General features: G+C 33.3%; 1 protein-coding gene across 1 annotated transcript in view; it reads right to left on the reverse strand.

Moving 5' to 3' along the window:
• Positions 1-21,683, reverse strand: part of LOC145291077 (uncharacterized) — a 240,441-nt gene that overhangs the window by 107,822 nt on the left and 110,936 nt on the right. Inside the window, exons 20-25 of the mRNA XM_080136591.1 lie at positions 21,082-21,138; positions 19,516-19,572; positions 16,114-16,170; positions 13,643-13,699; positions 3,614-3,667; positions 2,758-2,814 (exon numbers count right to left, since the gene is read on the reverse strand). Of these exons, the coding sequence (XP_079992717.1) occupies positions 2,758-2,814; positions 3,614-3,667; positions 13,643-13,699; positions 16,114-16,170; positions 19,516-19,572; positions 21,082-21,138 (339 nt within the window). The remainder of the gene's footprint in view (positions 1-2,757; positions 2,815-3,613; positions 3,668-13,642; positions 13,700-16,113; positions 16,171-19,515; positions 19,573-21,081; positions 21,139-21,683) is intronic.

The following is a 21,683-nucleotide window of genomic DNA, read 5'->3' on the forward strand; positions in this document are numbered from 1 at the left end:
ATCATCAATACATGTAACATTCAAATATCATTACCTCATCTTTTTTCACATATTTGTGTTTATTATTCCATTTCCAGATTATTATTTATCCAAACTAAAATTCTTTATTTGTTTCTAAAATTCTATTTCATCAAGTTAACATTTCTGGTACATTTTTTAGCTAACAAAACATCTAGACTATGAAGCAATAATCATAATATTAATCATCTAGTTTAATTTTCGGCGTTTTCTCGGACCAAGAATCTAACATTATAACTTTACTCAAATTCCAATTCAACTTTATTTCTAAGCAACATATTCTCAAATTGTTTTTTCAAAAGACTTTGACTTTTTCAGATAATAGAAAAGTGTACATCATTTTAAGCAGAAACTAAAACTATATTTAACAGATTCTGAAAAGTCGAAAACATCCTAATAAATTAGAATTCTTTTAGGCATATTTTGATACAACAGTTTTTCACCTAAAGATAACAAATAAATAAGATTAAACAACACTGAACCTGTAGAAAAACATAAAACTCACATTTTCAACATTTTTATCCATTCTACAAAGAAGTACAATCATTTAACAAATCAGATGCTAAAATTTCTGTCAGGATTGTGAATTAGACAATCTTCTAATATTCTGATTGAAATGATAATCACCAAATGTGAAGCCAAGCACATGACTGAATCAAAATCAATGAACAAGATTTTATAATCTCAAACTGTTCAAAGGAAAAAACAAGTTTTTTTACAGATATTTAAAAGTTTTTCTCATTTTTACACATTGCATATCGTATTTGTAGCAATGTTTGTGTCGGGGAAACTACCTTCAACAATGCATATTTTAATTAAATGGTTGTGAATGATTAAGTAGAATTGAAGGAGAAAAAGCACCATCCTTCCTTCCACTGAAAGAATGTGAAGAGTACTTGAATCAAGGAGTTTTATTGCTTAATAAATTTCAGAGAGGACCAACTGTCATTTTCATAATTAAATCAATTGTAAACTGCTGCTGCTGCTGCTGCTGCTGCTGCTGCTGATGATGATGATGATGATGATGATGATGATGATGATGGCAAAAATATCGCACCTGGTATTGTAATTCTTGTTATATTCTTTATAGTAATTGGTATAAAACAACAGAATGTCAATTTGGATTTTCATACAAACAAAATCTGATTATCTCTAATGTAAATTACAATTGAGTAAAAATAACAAGCCATACTGATTAGGATTTACAGTTGCAATATTTCTGCGTATCTGTCACCATATTTATATATTATGTCTTTTTGCACATTTCTTTCTTTTATTAATAATCTTTAAAGAAAGAAAGTCTAATAAACTAATAATAGGAATAGACAGATAAAATTCATTTAAATATTTTATTTTGCGAACGTAAAAATGTCACAATGAATTAATATTTTTAGCATTATTGAGGAATCCATCTAGCTTATTTTTTAAATGGTTTTGTCTTTTGGGAATTTTTCTGCAGCACGATGAAATATATTAAAAGTGTGTTCCATATTTACAAATCACGGCTTTGAAAGTCTCAATTCATTTGTCACTCATTCTTCTCTCTAGTAAAATCACGATTCCAACCTATCCTTATCATCTATATATATAAAAGCGAAAATGTATGTATGTATGTATGTATGTATGTACGCTTTTCCTCGATGTCCACAAAAGGCTTCTTTCAGAGAAGCGCTTGCTCGGTTCACAACTTCTTAAAACTTTTTATATCATCTATAAATTGTAACATCTCAGAGTTACCCACGGAGCTCGCCTGTCTATTTAATTTTATTGACTGTCAAACGTTAATTATTCGACATTTCCCGCATCGGCACACGTTACATTCGGTTTTCGGTATAAAAAAAGCGAAACTCGACTCTAATCACAGGCTGAAAGCCAGTTGTCTCAAGAGAGCTAAGTAACGTTTGTTCAATGTCGACTTCGTCATATCAGACTGTAGCTTTCATTTCGCTCCTCCTAATAAACAGGGAGCGGGTTTTTAAAAACAAACAAACCGATTTATTGACCTCATTCAAAACTGTCCCGCACAAAATGCTTACTGCTGAATACCTATCGCCGTCACGTCAATCAAAAACGCGCACCTGTTTTTTTTTTAACACTTTACTATTTTCCAACTGCGTGTCATGAAGCCTTCGTTTTTTTTCACGGGCACCTGTTTTTTTTCACATTTTCGGGTTTTTTTTCACATACTCCAAAGAATACCCGGGCAACGTCGGGTACCCCTCGCTAGTATTATTATAATTCCAACCTCTCCTTATCATATTATTATAATCTTTTTATTAGTTTTATCACATTTTTTTGTACACCTTCCAATTTTAATATTATATTCCAATTTCCGTATATTGCTCCTGGTGCACAGGGTTATTGAGCACAGTGTTCTAGATGAAATTTTATTAAATTCTAAAATGGCCTAACAATGATATCTGCTTTACTAAAATAAAATTTTTAAGTATCCAACCGATCATTCTATTTGCTTTCTCTTAAATTTTCTTAGAAAATGTAATCAATTTTAATAAACATTATATAAATCTCTTTAAACCATTAATACTTAAATAAAAATTATAAAATGAACCTTAATCCACATTTGACAAATATTTAATAAAATGTTACTTTCTCTTCATACATATCATATTGTAGCAATGTTTAGAGAAAAATTAAGTTGAAAATGTGTAGTAATGCTTAGGGAATAACTAATTCATCAGAATTTTTTTTAATGCAATTCAAATGTCTGAAATAGTATACCTTGTGTTGTAGAAGCAATCGTTGTAATTTCAGTTGCGATGGATACAGTTGAGACACCTGTAAATAAAACAACAAATATTTTAAAATGTTTTTAAAATGTTGGTAGGTTTTAGTTGTGTTATGGATGTGAAAATTACCTAATACTACAACAAATTTACTATTGGTGAAATATTATTTTGTGGCAATCCCAATAATTGAAAGATTGTATATTTGATTAGATACCATGCTATCCTTTTCCTTAATTTGTCAAACACCAATCTAATTTTGCAGAGTATATCTGTTCTGTTAGAAACATTCTCAATGCATTATAGAGGTATTCTTTAAATCTGCTGGAGTATTTCTACTTTTCCTCAACAATTTGCTTTTGTTTCAACAGAAGTCTATGACTGCCTATTTGAACTTGAGCAGGTAGGCAATCTTCTATCTCGGGAGATAATGATATGTGCCTTGGTGTGTCAGCAGATTGTTTTTTGGGCATCTTTGAGCATGGCTCTTGAGTCCTATTTGGAAATGACAGTCTCTGCCACATGTGCACAGGAAGGAGGATGCTGTGCTGGGGTTTGCTGCCTTTTGGCGCTGCTTTCTGCGTAATCTCCTGTCCTACCGCATCAGGTTTCTGTTGTCTTCTCCTCTCCTCACTCCTTGCCATACACCATCCTGCCAAGCTCTGCGGTCACACTGCCAGCCGTCCTCTGTGAAGAGTACTTGAATCGAGGAGTTTTATTGCTACACAAATTTCGGAAAGGGCCAACAATTATTATCAGACAAAAAATAACTGAAAACAAGCATCAAACGATGATGATGATGATGATGATGATGATGATGATGATGATGATGATGAAAAAGAATACTCTACCTGGTGTTGTAGTTCTTGTTATATTCTTTGGAGGAGAGAAAGTTGTTGAGGTAACTGTGAATACAACAACAAAATGTCAATAATCATTAAAGTAGCATTTTTCATAAACAAAATTTGATTATTTCTAATCAATCAAATGTTATATAAACAAAATTATAATTAAGTTTTTGAAAACATGTCATGCACTTTGCAATGTTGCTAAGCTCTTGGAAAATTGCAGTTTTATAGTTACAAGCATCTTTTTCAGTCCTCCATATTTTGTTGTTTGTTCTGAGATGAATATTATTTTAGTATTTTATTATAGTATTCTGTTATATTTTTTGATAATTTTTTCAAGGTTTTACTAAAATTGAACTGTATTCTCATAAAGAATATTATTTTGTAGAATGTGTAACTAAATTTAGAAATTTATGGCCTAGTTTAATTTTTATCATTTTGTTGAAGGTGTGAACCAAATTAATGTTGTTAATTTTGTACTAAATCTATTAATTTAATGCTGATCTGCCTATAACCACTATCTTTGAATATGTTGTTGTATAAAACCTTATATTCATTAAGAATTTCTCCATTTGGAGCGTTATTAATAATTCTCCTTTCAATAGATTTTAGTATACGCTTCATAATTTTTTGTGGTTAGTTTGATTGTGAGAACATAAACAGGATTGCCATTCTCTTTCAAGTAATGTTTGTAGAGTCTCTTCTTTAAATTAAATGTTACATCAAGGAAGTTAACTAATTTGCTACTAGCAAGACCTAGGTACCAGCGTTGCCTGGTTGATAGATGATATAAAGCCAGAAGAAATTTATCTCTCCTCAAAAACAGATTAAACTATGGTTATCTAGCGCATTATCGTAAACTCAGATTAATTTGTTTTGTTTTATTTCATGAAGAGGTCGGTAAGTGAATAATTAATGTCCCCACAAATAAAAAGAAATATTGAAAAACATTTTAGTTATAAATAAAAAATGTTTATGAAGAAATATTTTTATCAATCCTGAAACCATTATACTAAAGCAGGAATCCTTCTCGACTGATGTAATTTTTTTTCTTTTTAGAAAGCAGGCGTTAAATTATGAAGTTAGACCTCCATCAAAAATTAAAACAATTAAAAGAAAATGTGAATCTCCCTAAAAACAAAAGAACAGCAATGAAAATGTTGCTGTGGAATAACCTAGGAGCGAAATTTGTAAATATGTTTTGGTACCCCATGTCAGGATGGAAAAATGCTGGAAATGCTGCTGCTGATGATAATAAGAGTAGTCATAACAGTAGTAACGACAGCAGTAAAAACACTTGATACAATTTCCGATATAAATAAACCATATAATTTATGTGAATGGAGTTTTCCTAATAACGAACTTTGAAACTTCTAAAAAAATCATTATTTATTTGTTTTACCTGGTTCATTGACTAAAAGAAGTTGGACAATTTGTTTTTTTTTTAATAAAACAGAAGCAGTATGTGAAAATTAAAACCATTCTACATGTTAACTGTTATAGATTTATAAAATTTATACAAAAAAGCAACTTTACGTAAAGAAATATAAAATGTAATGTGAATGCAAATGTCAAGATTAACTTTTTTATTATTGCTGAAAATACCTAGCTAAATCATATACAAAACTTACAGGCATTTAAAGCAAAATGATGACTCAATTTCTGGCCCCATAATTTTTGAACAACATGTAATCGTTGTAAGTAAATTTGAAAAGTAAAGTATTCATATTTGTGTGTGTAGGTGCATATGGATTTAAAGTTATTGATGGGATTAAAGGAAAGATGTAGTGGTACTGTTGCCACCTGGACCATGGGTTATTGGTTGGTTTAATAGATTTATTTTAATTTGTTATTTCTTTAAAGGATTAAGGAGAAGAGTTTGTTGTACTGTTAATGCTTGGACTTAGAGTTGTGTTGTTGGTTTAATGGCTTTATTTCCATTCATGATTTATTTTTTATGTGTGGGTGCATATGAAGTTAAGATCATTTATAGGATTAAAGGAAAGGTTTGGTGGTAATGTTGGCATCTGGACGTAAGGTTTGCATTGGTTTAATAGATTTATTTCACCCCACCCCCAAAAGAAAGCACAGACTGCATCTCTGTCAGCTAAAAATACCTGGTTATATACTATTAAAACGTTATTTAAGTAGACCGTTGACCAGAAATGTGTGAAATATACATGAAATATACAAAACAAATCACACACCGGAAATTCTAGAATAAATGTTTGTGTGCTAACTGGTCATTTAACCCCTCAATATTAAAGAAGAAGAAGAAGAAGAAGAAGAAGAAGAAGATCATTTGGAGATGAGTGGAATGTTGCTGAGGATACTCCACTACAACTTTATCTACAGTTAAATGAAATAGAAGTTTAAAATATTTATTAACGTCCTCTGGCATGCTCTAAACAATATGTAAACTGCAAAATGTATTATGAACGTGTCTTGCTGGAAATGTATCTATGTAAAAACAATAATAATAATTTCTCCCGGACATCTATGAAAGAAGACTATAATTTCAATTACAAAGAGAACGTCTTTACTACATTGTCAAGAAAACAATATGTAAATACCAATTTATATACGATTTATAAAACATGTTTTTTTTTTTTTACTTTTGTCTTTTGATATATAATGAACTTTTCTTTCTTGTACCGAATGTAATAATGTGCTCCATCCCAACTATTATCAATGGACCTGAGGTAATCTCGTCAGCATCAGACAAAGCCAAACTCTTTGTCAAGAACTTTGCAGCTAATTCTACCCTTTGCGACCAAGGCCGCCAACCCCCAATATTTCCTCCTGTATCAGAAAACACACTATGTGATATACGTATATCTGTACGTGATGTTGCCAAGCTTATCAAAAACCTTGATTCCAGTAAAGGAACTGACCCTGACGGTATTCCAATCATAGTACTCAAAAAACTTCAACCTGAACTAGCGCCCATACTTACAAAACTGTTTAAACGTTGTCTTAAGGAGAATAGTTTCCCATCTCCCTGGAAAATCTCATCAGTATGCCCTGTATTTAAGAATTCAGGTGATCGCTCATCCCCCTCTCAGTACAGGCCAATAAGTCTCCTGTGCGTCATGAGTAAGTTGCTAGAATCTGTTTTAAATACAGAAGTAATCAACCATCTCAACAAAAATAACCTTCTTAGTGACACTCAATATGGTTTCCGTTCTGCTAGATCTACAGCAGATGTGCTTACAGTTATATCACATAGGATTAGCAAATCTCTCGACGGTGGCAATCTTTCTAGGGCAATTGCTCTTGACATATCTAAAGCCTTTGATAGGGTATGGCATAAAGGTTTATTTCATAAGATCGCTAGCTATGGTATAGCTGGAAAAGTCTTCTCAATTATTAAATCATTTCTTTCTGATAGGTTCATAAGAGTAGTAGTTGAGGAGCAAAAATCAGAAGCTCACAGTATTAATGCCGGTGTCCCTCAGGGGTCCATCCTGGACCCAACTCTTTTCCTGATCTACATTAATGATCTTCCAAATCACATCCTTACATCATTTGTAGACATTTATGCTGACGACACTACCATTTATGGTAGCACATCTAAGACAGTAAACGACCAAGTTCTCTCCAATTCTCTCTCCTCTGATCTTGAGCACGTAGTACAATGGGGAAAGGAGTGGCTGGTTACTTTTAATGCATCTAAAACCAAGCTTCTCTCTTTACATCATCAACATTCTAATCCACATTTGGCATCAATTGAAATGAATGGCTCTTGTCTTGAGGAGGCCTCAAGTTTTGACAAGCTTCTGGGCTTGACCATTACTCCTGATCTTAAATGGAACACGTACATCAAATATGTTGCCAAGGCCGCTGGAAAAATGGTGGGATCTTTCTATCGATCCGGTAAATATCTCACTTATATCGGCGTATTTTGTGGCTATCAAACCTTGTGTGCATATTAAGCATTTGAAATTGTCCGCCGTTAATGACGACAATTTGAAATCGTCATAATGCTTATTAACTATAGACGCAAATATCGTATAGTCCTGACTCTCCTTACGTGTAAGATTCATGAATTTCCATCTTTTATGAAAAAGGCTTCTTTTTGGACAGTATAACTCCATTAATAGTTTGACTGTCTTGTCAAATGATAATTCGTTGGTTTTTCTTGGTACAATGTAGTCCACAAATGTATTATGTTTGGATGTACCTAACTTCCATAGCAATAAATGAATCTTCTTTTGATCAGTCTATGCACTGCAATCAATCTTAAAAAGGTCTTCAAATCTTCTGAAATATGCCTCAAACGTTAGGTCTTCTTCAGGAGCATAGTGAAATGTATGAAATGCTGACCAGATCGCATTTTGGGAAAAAGCTGTGCTGGTTTCTTCTCTGCTGTCCTTATTTATTAAAACTTGCATTATCAAATCCATTTTTTTATTTGACTGGTTTTGTGGCTCTAAATGTATTTTTTTCAATTCCAATATTTGTTCATTCATTTCTTTCATATCTCTTTCTTGTTTTTCCTCGGAGTATTTCATTAAATCTAACTGCTTTTCTAATATTTGTTCGTTCATTTGTTTCTTTTCTCTTCCTCGTTTTTCTTCGAGATGTTTTATTAAATTTAACTGTGTGTCTTCATTTTGTTTCTATATTGCCAATTGTTTCTTTTCGTTTTGTTTCTGTATTGCCAATTGTTTCTCTTTGTTTTGTTTCTGTATTGCCAATTGTTCTTCTCTGAACCTGTTTTCAAGTTCTAATTGTTGACTGTTGGAATTTCACCATTTCCATTTTTTTTGGACGGTTGGAATTACTTAATATGACAAAACAACCCAATTCGTTGATTTACTTTTCCTGTAGTACCAACTCTATAGAAAAAAAAAACTTTTACAAAATTTGTACCTGGTTATTTAACTAATATTTCTTTCATACATTTATTTCCTTGTGTGGCAATTTTTCTGAGAACATAATTCGGCGTTTGCATTCATACAGAAAGCAGTAGATTTCGTTTGTCATTTTTCAATTTTTGTAACGTGTAGGTACTGGGTTCAATTCCTTGTTGATCCTACACATTTTTTCCTCTTTTTGCTTTAAAAAGAAAAAAAGTTACTTATCTGTGAAAGAGAGTTTATAGAATTTATTTAATATTGGCTATTCTTTTTGATCTCTGTGGGAAAAAGAATGTCCTTTTCTTGTTAACACTTTATTTGTTGTGCTTAGTGAAATCATTTTTTTTTCCTTCTTTGACGTGCAGTCCCATTAACCAGTGGAAAGTTTATTTTAATCAGATTAAAATTCGACGTCTTTTTTAATTTGTGCAAATACTCACTTTAGCCAATAAAATAAAATATATCATTTACTTTGCAGGAGTTTGTTTTTCCTTTTTCCAACCCTAATGCCTTTTAACCATAAGATGTATTATGAAGACATGATTTTTAGAACGACAGTTTTTCTTTTTTTACTTCTCATTAATTCAGTAATAATAATTCTCCATGCAATCTATTGTATGAGTTCTGTTTCAGCTCGTGGTTTTAGTAGCTTTTTTAACAGCAACATAAGCCTTTTTGACGACGTCTTTGTAAAATCCTTTTTTTTCGGCAAGAATTGTTGTCCTTTTTTCAAAGTGTTCTTTATCCTGTATTTGTGGATTTTTACGCTCGAATGTTGTTTTTTCCCCAACATAGACAAATAGTTTTCCCCGTTCTTCACCAAACTTTTAAAAAATAAATACTTTTGAAGTTTCGAATTTCCCCCGAGTGTAGGAAAAAATTATTTCAAATATCCACATGTGTTCTTTTTTTCTTGAATCCTTTTGGTCGTCAAATGCTGTCTTCTAATGGCTATTTTATTTTTAGAGTGAATTCGTTGCCCGAATGTTCGCCATTCAGTTGTTTTTAGCAACTATTGTAGATTGATCCAGGAAGTTCTTAAATCATCCTCGTCAGCCAGTTGTTGTAGACCCATGCTAGGGGTTACAAATGAAATAAACCACAAATAGTGTAAAGTGTATAAAATATAATGTGTATTTATCATAAAGAGTACAGGAGCCACTAACGTGGTGTGAGAGGAACGTGGTCGTAGCATGCGGTTAAACATGGTATGAATGTCTCCATTTAGTCTCTGAAAACAGTGGTATTCATAGGACTGGTTGATTCCACTTAGTTCTGAAATAGGGGTGATTTGTACCCCACAATACTACCCCTCGGAAATGCTCATGAAATTAAAAATGGCTTTCAATTAAAAAATATCATATCAATGCAAAATGACGTTAAAGATCACTAGGAAATTTTAAAGAAAATTTACAGACTCTTATTATTGGTGCTATTAATTATTAAAATATTTGACCTTCATCACTTCAATTTGTACATTTTTTTCAATTGTTCGATTTGTAAAAAAAGCATCCACTATTTAATTTTAAGAAAATTATTTCTATGCATGATAATGTATGTGGCAGTAATTCGGAAAATCTACATATGTTACTTTTTACATACACTGTTAGAATTGCTCACACAAAATAATCTGTGGGTGAAATAAATCAATGATTTAATAATAGCAGAGAATGAAAAATCACTTTGGAGAAATCAAGATTATGTTGATTAATGGAGATAACTTCCTCTAGTAACAAAAGGAGTAAATTATCAGGAACGTGTAGTTTTGCTTACAAGAACAAGATGTCATTGATGCAAAGATCAGAGAATGAAAATATATGGAAATTCATGTAGAATATGAATGTGTACCTGACCTGAGACAAAAATATATATCAACAAGATGAGTGATAACTGAAACATTTGTGAATGACAAAAAGATAATGATGGCTCGTCTTATTGAATGTTGTTATAGAGAAAATTTCCATTAGTCAAAAATAGATTCTTAAACATGCAGCTGTGAAGCAATGCATCTTGAACTGGTAATGGCCTTGGTTATGATATGGCAGGTGGAGACACTTGAAGCAAATAATACTGGTATACGAGGGGCGTGCAATAAGTAATGCCCTCTGACCCACTTCCAATAGCAGTAGACCAACGAAACTTGGTACAGTTATTAGTCTTTCTCTACATAAAAACCTCCCAGAGTTATGCATTTCTCCCATCGTTTGATGCAGCTCTGGAGACCGTTTTTGTAGAACACGCCAGGTTGGTCCTCCAACCACGACGTGACTTCAGAAATCAAGGCTGCATCATCTGCAAAACACTTTCCTTTCAAATACAACTTCATAGCTGGAAAGAGGTGAAAGTCAGAGGGTACACGGTCAGGAGATGAGAGAGGATGGGGTAGGATTTCATAACCACACGTCCATGCTTCTGATCTGGCGACATGCGAGTTGTGGACCAGTGCATTGTCCTGCAGAAGTAGGATACCTTTGCTGAACTTGCTCCTCCTCTTGATTTTGATAGCTTCCCTTAATTTCGTCACAAGTGAAGCATAATAGGCTCCTGTAATTGTAGTACCCTTTGCCAGGATATCTGTCATGACTACTCTGTCTTGGTCCCAGAAGACTGTGAGCATGACCTTGCCAGCGGAACACTTGTCTTCTTTGGAGGTGGTGAGTCCAAGTGCTTCAACTGCATTGACTGGGCTTCGGTCTCTGGATCATAGTGATGAACCTAGGTTTCAGCCTGTGCCATCAGTCTTTTGAAAAACTTTGACTCATCTTCTTGGCACATCTCCAAATTCATCCTCGAGCACTGGATGCGTTCTTGCTTCTGGAATGGTGTGAGCAACCTGGGAATCAATCTGGCAGACACTTTATGCATATGCAAATGGTCATGAATGATAGTTTCCACAGACCCTGTACTAATCTTGACATCTTCGGCTATTTGCCGAATAGTACTGCGCCGATCTTCCAAAATGGCATTCTCAACTTGACAGACAAATGCCTCATCAATGGCAGAAGGGGAGCGACCACGTCTGGGAACTGTTTCCACAGACTTCCGGCCATGTTTGAATTCACAATGCCAGCGTTTTACAAGGTCATATGATGGGGTGTTATCATCATAAGTTTCTTTCATTTCATCAAAAGTCTCCTGTGGTGTGCATCCTTTCAAATACAAAAACCGGATCATTGCTCGACATTTAACAGGCCACATTTCATACCTGACTCAGTTCAAACGACTGTAAAAGACAAACCACAATCAGTTAAGTTTTTAGAGTAATCTCCCTTGCTTGTTGTTGGTTATTGCATAGGATAACAAATATGACATTTGCAAAAACAAATGCTTATCCATGCCTTCATAATGTAACTGTTAAACTGCCATGCATAGGATATTTACATTAATGCTTAAGAAAAATTAATTCAACAATAATTAAAAGAAAAAAGTAATTCAAAGCCTTGAAATAATATAGTTTGTGTATTAAAAGCAATTATTGTGATTTCAGTTAGAACAGATACATTTGAGACATCTGTAAATGAAACATTATTGATTTTACTTTTCACAACTTATTGATTATTACCTTCAATTTTGTATTTACTATTCTTGAATGCCTTTTATAACACTAATTTTATACATAACAACGCTTTTACTAACATTTTGTTTTGGTCTCTTATTTTACTGCTACTTAAATTTCATATCGTTCATTTATTCTCACTGATTTTGAACCTATGATGCATTTTCACAAGTAAGGTTTCTTCAGATTATTGAATTTTGAATTTAGTTTGTCAATTTTATCGATTATTACTGACAATTTTATATTTATTATTTTTAATACCTTTTATAATGCTGTTCTCATATATAATAAAACTCATATTTACTTATAGCTTTCTAATTAAAACTTTACCTATAAACTGAACATACTACATTAAACGTTTTATATATACTAACCTAAGAACTCTCATATATTTTTCAACATGGTTATACCATCAAAGCCTCCTGTTCTGCAAACATCTTGCTATAATATCTAGATTTAATCTTCATGCTTTAAATATTCACATTATCGATAGATTATATTTCTATAGATATTATAGATAGATTATATTTCTTTCAGAAAAACGTAATTGTAGAATCCTTATATAGGATATCCCCAACAGCTATCTGTATATATTATACAGTTTTTATTTGAAGGTTGCAGTAGTTCATCACTGTTTTCTAAATAGAAATTTGAGATATGATGATGCATCAAGTTTACTAGTTTTTCTTACATGGTTTGCATTATCGTTGTGTTTGGTGAATAGTTACATCCATCCCAAAACGTTGTCTAATATTTGTCAGCATGTCATTAATACATTAATGTGTGATTGGTGTGTCTCAATTAATTCTGTACATATTTATCTGTGGATGAACATTTTATTCTATGTTATATTTACTCTTTCCAATTAATATGATGTTGTCTTCATTGGTCCAAATCAGCAGATTATCCCTGGCATCTATTTTTGGTATCTGTAGTCTTTTCCATGTGCATTCAACCAAAGAGTGACATCTCTCATCTTAAGCTTCTGTGGCCTACCAGACCTTTTTGCATCGTTAATTCGTCTAAGACCCCAATAACAAGATTAGTAACAGCAGCAACTACATCATTGCCAGGAAGATTTCTCCTTTCTAACTGGTCTTTTCTATTCAAGACAATGTAGCATTGTCTTTGCATAAGTAGTCACATCCTTAGGATTAGTTCGACACATTGACAGTTACATTGTTTCTGTCATTAATTTTTACACCATTTCCATGGTTGAGCTAAAGCAAAAATATTCATTTTTTTTTTTATTATCGAATTGTACCATTAATTAATTTAATGTTATAAGCTTTTAACTTTAGTTTTATTGACAGGATTAAAAACAAAAATTAAAAGCTAAAATAAATGCATAATTAAAATTCCAATTTCATAAACTAATAAAAATGAATTTATAATAAAAACTAAGCTCTTTTAATTATTTTAATCAATTTTTAACAGCATTAATATAACTTTGTAAATATATTGTTACTTTAATAAAAATTCCAAAAAAAACTGGAGATAAATATTTCATAAAACGTTACTAATTTTTACTTCATGCATATCATATGAGTAATGTTTAGAGTAAGATGAATTCAATGTTTTTAAAATGTAATTCAAAAGTTTAAAATAGAATACCTTTTGTTGTAGTAGTACTTATTGTGATTTCAGTTGGAACAGAGATCGTTGGGATACCTGTACGAATATCAAATATGAAAATGTTGGTAACCATTACATTTGAATCTACAGTTGTGTTATAGATGTTAAAATAACATATTATGCCACAAATATAATATTATGTACATTCTACAGAAACACTTCAAAGGCTGTAAATGACCAAGTTATCTCTGATTCTCTCTCCTCTTATCTTGAGTACGTGGTGCTCTGGGGAAAGAGATGGTTGATATATTTTAATGCATTTACAATCAAACTTCTACGAGTGGCGTGCAATAAATAATACCGCTAACCCACTTCCAATAGCAGTAGACCAACGAAACTTGGTACAGTTATTAGTCTTTATCTACATAAAAACCTCCCAGAGTTATGCATTTCTCCCATCGTTTGATGAAGTTCTGGAGACCGTTTTTGTAGAACACCACAGGTTGGTCCTCCAACCACAACGTGACTTCAGAAATCAAGGCTGCATCATCTGGGAAACGCTTTCCTTTCAAATAAAACTTCATGGCTGGGAAGAGGTGAAAGTCAGAGGGTACACGGTCAGGAGATTAGGGAGGATGGGGTAGGATTATATAACCACATGCCCATGCTTCTGAGCTGGCGACATGCGAGTTGCAAACCGGAGCATTGTCCTGCAGGAGGAGGACACCTTGGCTGATCTTGCCCCTCCTCGTTATTTTGATAGTTTACCTTAATTTCTTCAAAAGTGAAGCATAATAGGCTCCTGTAATTGTAGTACCCTTTGCCAGGAAATCTGGCATCACTACTCTGTCCTGGCCCCAGAAGACTGTGAGCATGACCTTGCCAGGGGAGGCCTGCACACTTGCCTTCTTTGGAGGTGGTGAGCCCAAGTGCTTCCACTGCATTGACTGGGCTTTGGTCTCTGGATCATACTGATAGACCCAGGTTTCATCCTGTGTAATCAGTCTTTTGAAAAACTTTGACTCATCTTCTTGGCACATCTCCAAATTCATCCTCAACGCGTTTTTGCTTCTGGAATGGTGTGAGCAACTTGGGAATCAATCTGGCAGACACTTTATGCATATGCAAATGGTCATGAATGATAGTTTCTACAGACCCTGTACTAATCTTGACATCTTCGGCTATTTGCCGAATAGTAATGCGCTGATCTTCCAAAATGGCATTCTCAACAGGACAGACAAATGCCTCATCAATGGCAGAAGGGGAGCGACCACGTCTGGGAGCTGTTTCCACAGACTTCCGGCCATGTTTGAATTCACAATGCCAGCGTTTTCCACGATCATATGATGGGGTATTATCACCATAAGTTTCTTTCATTTCATCAAAAGTCTCCTGTGGTGTGCATCCTTTTAAATACAAAACCCGGATCACTGCTCGACATTTAACAGGCTCCATTTCATACCTGACTCAGTTCAAACGCCTGTAAAAGAGAAACCACAATCACTTCAGAGCTGTGATTTGCCACATAACCCGTAGAGATATAAATCATTGCACATGCAAAATTTCAGCAAGATCAGACAACTGGAAGTGGGCCAGGGGCATTCTTATTTTACGCCCCTCGTATTAATAGCAACCATGATTAGGAGAGATATTTAGACTACCTAAATTGCCCAAAGTTATTTGCAAAAGTGTATCTTTGATCTTGTTAGTGACCAGCATCAAAGAGTTGATGCGGCCAGAGTGAAAGAAAGAGTGGCGAACAAGAAAATTCAAACTGAATGAATCAGGGTCCGAGAACAAGTAACGAAAATGAAAGCCTCTTATGAAATATTTAGATACTTGTTGCAATGATTGTTTTAATTTTGATGCTTTACAATGTTTTTTTTTTTTGTTGTTGAACTGTAGTCTGGACACAGAAATATAAATTAATATCCCTTGTATTGAGATACAAGAGTTATATTCCTTTGTGATAAGTTTTTAGAGTGACCTCCCTTGCTTGTTGTTTGTTATTGCATAGGGCAATAAATATGACATTTGCACAAACAAATGCGTATCCATGCCTTCATAATGTAACTGTTAAACTGCCATGCATAGGATATTTTCATTAATGCTTAGGAAAAATTAATTCAACAATAATTAAAAGAAAAAAGCAATTCAAAGGCTTGAAATAATATAGTTTGTGTATTAAAAGCAATTATTGTGATTTCAGTTGGAACAGATACATTTGAGACATCTGTAAATGAAACATTAATGATTTTACTTTTCACAACTTATTGATTATTACCTTCAATTTTGTATTTGCTATTCTTGAATCCTTTTATAACACTACTTTTATACATAACAACGCTTTTACTAACATTTTTTTTTTGTCTCTTATTTTACTGCTACTTAAATTTTATATCGTTCATTGATTCTCACTGAGTTTGAACCTATATAATGACATGGTGGGGAAAATAATTAATTTCACAATGATTTTAAAATATGCAATTTAAAAGTTTGAAATAGTGTACCTCGTGTTGTAGAAGCACCTGTTATAATCTCAGTTGGAACGGATGCTGTTGCGATACCTGCAAATAACATATCAAATATAAAGTAATAATAATTACATTTGAATCTGCAGCTGTGTTGTTGATGGGAAAATAAGCTAATACTATGACACTAAATTTACTGTTACTGTAAATGACTACGATATTGATTTGATGCATTTTCACAAGTAAGGTTTCTCCAGATTATTGAATTTTGAATTTAGTTTGTCAATCTTATCGATTATTACTGACAATTTTATATTTATTATTTTTAATACCTTTTATAATGCTGTTCTCATATATAATAAAACTCATATTTACTTATAGCTTTCTAATTAAAACTTTACCTATAAACTGAACATACTACATTAAACGTTTTATATATACTAACCTAAGAACTCTCATATATTTTTCAACATGGTTATACCATCAAAGCCTCCTGTTCTGCAAACATCTTGCTATATTATCTAGATTTAATCTTCATACTTTAAATATTCACATTATCGATAGATTATATTTCTATATATACTATAGAGAGATTTTATTTCTTTCAGAAAAACGTAATTGTAGAATCCTTATATAGGATATACCCCACAGCTATCTGTATATATTATACAGTTTTTATTTGAAGGTTGCAGTAGTTCATCACTGTTTTCTAAATAGAAATTTGAGATATGATGATGCATCAAGTTCACTAGTTTTTCTTACATAGTTTGCATTATCGTTGAGTCTGGTGAATAGTCACATCTATCCCAAAACGTTGTCTAATATTTGCCAGCATGTCATTAATACATTAATGTGTGATTGGCGTGTCTCGAGTAATTCTGTACATATTTATCTGTGGATGAACATTTTATTCTATGTTATATTTACTCTTTCCAATTAATATGATGCTGTCTTCATTGGTCCAAATCAGCAGATTATCCCTGGCATCTACTTTTGAAATCTGTAGTCTTTTCCATGTGCATTCTACCAAAGAGTGACATCTCTCATTTTAAGCTTCTGTGGCCTACCAGACCTTTTCGCATCGTTAATTCGTCTAAGACCCCAAAAACAAGATTAGTAACAGCAGCAACTACATCATTGCCAGGAAGATTTTTCCTTTCTAACTGACAGCACTTCAAAGGCTGTAAACGACCAAGTTATCTCTGATTCTCTCTCCTCTTATCTTGAGCACGTGGTGCTCTTGGGAAAGAGATGGTTGATATATTTTAATGCATTTACAATCAAACTTCTATGAAGGACGTGCAATAAACAATATCCCTGACCCACTTCCCATAGCAGTAGACCAACGAAACTTGGTACAGTTATTAGTTTTCCTCTACATAGTAACCTCCCAGAGTTATGCATTTCTTCCATCGTTTGATGCAGCTGTGGAGACCGTTTTTGTAGAACACCCCAGGTCGGTCCTCCAACCATGATGTGACTTCAGAAATCAAGGCTGCATCATCTGGGAAACGCTTTCCTTTCAAATACAACTTCATGGCTGGGAAGAGGTGAAAGGCAGAGGGTACACGGTCAGGAGATTAGGGAGGATGGGGTAGGATTATATAACCACATGCCTGTGCTTCTGAGCTGGTGACATGCGAGTTGCAAACCGGAGCATTGTCCTGCAGGACGAGTATACCTTTGTTGATCTTGCTCCTCCTCTTGATTTTGATATCTTACCTTAATTTCGTCAAAAGTGAAGCATAATAGGCTCCTGTAATTGTAGTACGCTTTGCCAGGAAATCTGTCATCACTACTCCGTCCTGGTCCCAGAAGACTGTGAGCATGACCTTGCCAGCACACTTGCCTTCTTTGGAGGTGGGCTTTGGTGTCTGGATCATAGTGATTGACCCAGGTTTCATCATGTGGAATCTGTCTTTTGAAAAAATTTTGACTCATCTTCTTGGCACATCTCCACATTTATCCTAGAGCACTGGATGCGTTCTTGCTTCTGGAATTGTGTGAGCAACCTGGGAATCCATCTGGCAGACACTTTATGCCTATGCAAATGGTCATGAATGATAGTTTCCACAGACCCTGTACTAATCTTGACATCTTCGGCTATTTGCCGAATAGTACTGCGCCGATCTTCCAAAATGGCATTCTCAACTTGACAGACAAATGCCTCATCAATGGCAGAAGGAGAGCGACCACGTCTGGGAGCTGTTTCCACAGACTTCCGGCCATGTTTGAATTCACAATGCCAGCGTTTTCCACGATCATATGATGGGGTATTATCACCATATGTTTCTTTCATTTCATCAAAAGTCGCCTGTGGTGTGCATCCTTTCAAATACAAAACCCGGATTACTGCTCGACATTTAACAGGCTCCATTTCGCACCTGACTCAGTTCAAACATCTATAAAAGAGAAACCACAATCACTTCAGAGCTGTGATTTGCCACATAACCGACAGAGATATAAATCATTGCACATGCAAAATTTCAGCTAGATCAGACAACTGGAAGTGGGCCAGGGGCATTCTTATTTTACGCCCCTCGTATTAATAGCAACCATGATTAGGAGAGATATTTAGACTACCTAAATTGCCCAAAGTTATTTGCAAAAGTGTATCTTTGATCTTGTTAGTGACCAGCATCAAAGAGTTGATGCGGCCAGAGTGAAAGAAAGAGTGGCGAACAAGAAAATTCAAACTGAATGAATCAGGGTCCGAGAACAAGTAACGAAAATGAAAGCCTCTTATGAAATATTGAGATACTTGTTGCAATGATTAATTGTTTTAATTTTGATGCTTTACAATGGGGTTTTTTTTTTTTGTTGTTGTTGAACTGTAGTCTGGACACAGAAATATAAATTAATATCCCTTATATAGAGATACAAGAGTTATATTCCTTTGTGATAAGTTTTTAGAGTGACCTCCCTTGCTTGTTGTTTGTTATTGCATAGGGCAATAAATATGACATTTGCACAAACAAATGCTTATCCATGCCTTCATAATGTAACTGTTAAACTGCCATGCATAGGATATTTTCATTAATGCTTAGGAAAAATTAATTCAACAATAATTAAAAGAAAAAAGCAATTTAAAGGCTTGAAATAATATACTTTGTGTATTAAAAGCAATGATTGTGATTTCAGTTGGAACAGATACATTTGAGAGATTTGTAAATGAAACATTAATGATTTTACTTTTCACAACTTACTGATTATTACCTTCAATTTTGTATTTACTATTCTTGAATGCCTTTTATAACACTATTTTTATACATAACAACGCTTTTACTAACATTTTGTTTTGATCTCTTATTTTACTGCTACTTAAATTTTATATCGTTATTTATTCTCACTGATTTTGAACCTATATAATGACATGGTGGGAAAATAATTAATTTCACAATGATTTTAAAATATGCAATTTAAAAGTTTGAAATAGTGTACCTCGTGTTGTAGAAGCACCTGTTATAATCTCAGTTGGAACGGATGCTGTTGCGATACCTGCAAATAACATATCAAATATAAAGTAATAATAATTACATTTGAATCTGCAGCTGTGTTGTTGATGGGAAAATAAGCTAATACTATGACACCAAATTTACTGTTACTGTAAATGACTACGATATTGATTTGATGCATTTTCACAAGTAAGGTTTCTCCAGATTATTGAATTTTGAATTTAGTTTGTCAATCTTATCGATTATTACTGACAATTTTATATTTATTATTTTTAATACCTTTTATAATGCTGTTCTCATATATAATAAAACTCATATTTACTTATAGCTTTCTAATTAAAACTTTACCTATAAACTGAACATACTACATTAAACGTTTTATATATACTAACCTAAGAACTCTCATATATTTTTCAACGTGGTTATACCATCAAAGCCTCCTGTTCTGCAAACATCTTGCTATAATATCTAGATTTAATCTCCATACTTTAAATATTCACATTATCGATAGATTATATTTCTATATATACTATAGAGAGATTATATTTCTTTCAGAAACATGTAATTGTAGAATCCTTATATAGGATATCCCCAACAGCTATCTGTATATATTGTACAGTTTTTATTTGAAGGTTGCTGTAGTTCATCACTGTTTTCTAAAATAGGAATTTGAGATATGATGATGCATCAAGTTCACTAGTTTTTCTTACACAGTTTGCATTATCGTTGTGTCTGTTTAGAGTAATTCTGTACATAGTTATCTGTGGATGAACATTTTATTCTATGTTATATTTACTCTTTCCAATTAATATGATGCTGTCTTCATTGGTCCAAATCAGCAGATTATCCCTGGCATCTATTTTTGGTATCTGTAGTCTTTTCCATGTGCGTTCAACCAAAGAGTGACATCTCTCATCTTAAGCTTCTGTGGCATACCAGACCTTATTACATCGTTAATTCGTCTAAGACCCTAATAACAAGATTAGTAACAGCAGCAACTACATCATTGCCAGGAAGATTTCTCCTTTCTAACTGGTCTTTTCTACTCAAGACAATGTAGCATTGTCTTTGCATAAGTAGTCACATCCTTAGGATTAGTTCGACACATTGACAGTTACATTGTTTCTGTCATTAGTTTTTACACCATTTCCATGGTTGAGCTAAAGCAAAAATATTCATTTTTTTTTATTATTGAATTTTACCATTAATTAATTTAATGTTATAAGCTTTTAACTTTAGTTTTATTGACAGGATTAAAAACAAAAATTAAAAGCTAAAATAAATGCATAATTAAAATTCCAATTTCATAAACTAATAAAAATGAATTTATAATAAAAACTAAGCTATTTTAATTAATTTAATCAATTTTTAACAGCATTAATATAACTTTGTAAATATATTGTTACTTTAATAAAAATTCCAAAAAAAACTGGAGATAAATATTTCATAAAACGTTACTAATTTTTACTTCATGCATATCATATGAGTAATGTTTAGAGTAAGATGAATTCAATGTTTTTAAAATGTAATTCAAAAGTTTAAAATAGAATACCTTGTGTTGTAGTAGCATTTATTGTGATTTCAGTTGGAACAGAGATCGTTGGGATACCTGTACGAATATCAAATATGAAAATGTTGGTAACCATTACATTTGAATCTGCAGTTGTGTTATAGAATTTAAAATAATATATTATGCCACAAATATAATATTATGTACATTCTACAGAAACACTTCAAAGGCTGTAAATGACCAAGTTATCTTTGATTCTCTCTCCTCTTATCTTGAGTACGTGGTGCTCTGGGGAAAGAGATGGTTGATATATTTTAATGCATTTACAATCAAACTTCTACGAGTGGCGTGCAATAAATAATACCCCTAACCCACTTCCAATAGCAGTAGACCAACGAAACTTGGTACAGTTATTAGTCTTTATCTACATAGGAACCTCCCAGAGTAATGCATTTCTCCCATCGTTTGATGCAGTTCTGGAGACCGTTTTTGTAGAACACCCCAGGTTGGTCCTCCAACCACGACGTGACTTCAGAAATCAAGGCTGCATCATTTGAAAACCGTTTTCCTTTCAAATACAACTTCATGGCTGGGAAGAGGTGAAAGTCAGAGGGTACACGGTCAGGAGATTAGGGAGGATGGGG

The sequence above is a fragment of the Euprymna scolopes genome, chromosome 12 (genome assembly GCF_053919585.1).
Source record: "Euprymna scolopes isolate OS-2025 chromosome 12, ASM5391958v1, whole genome shotgun sequence".
NCBI classification, from domain to species: domain Eukaryota; kingdom Metazoa; phylum Mollusca; class Cephalopoda; order Sepiida; family Sepiolidae; genus Euprymna; species Euprymna scolopes.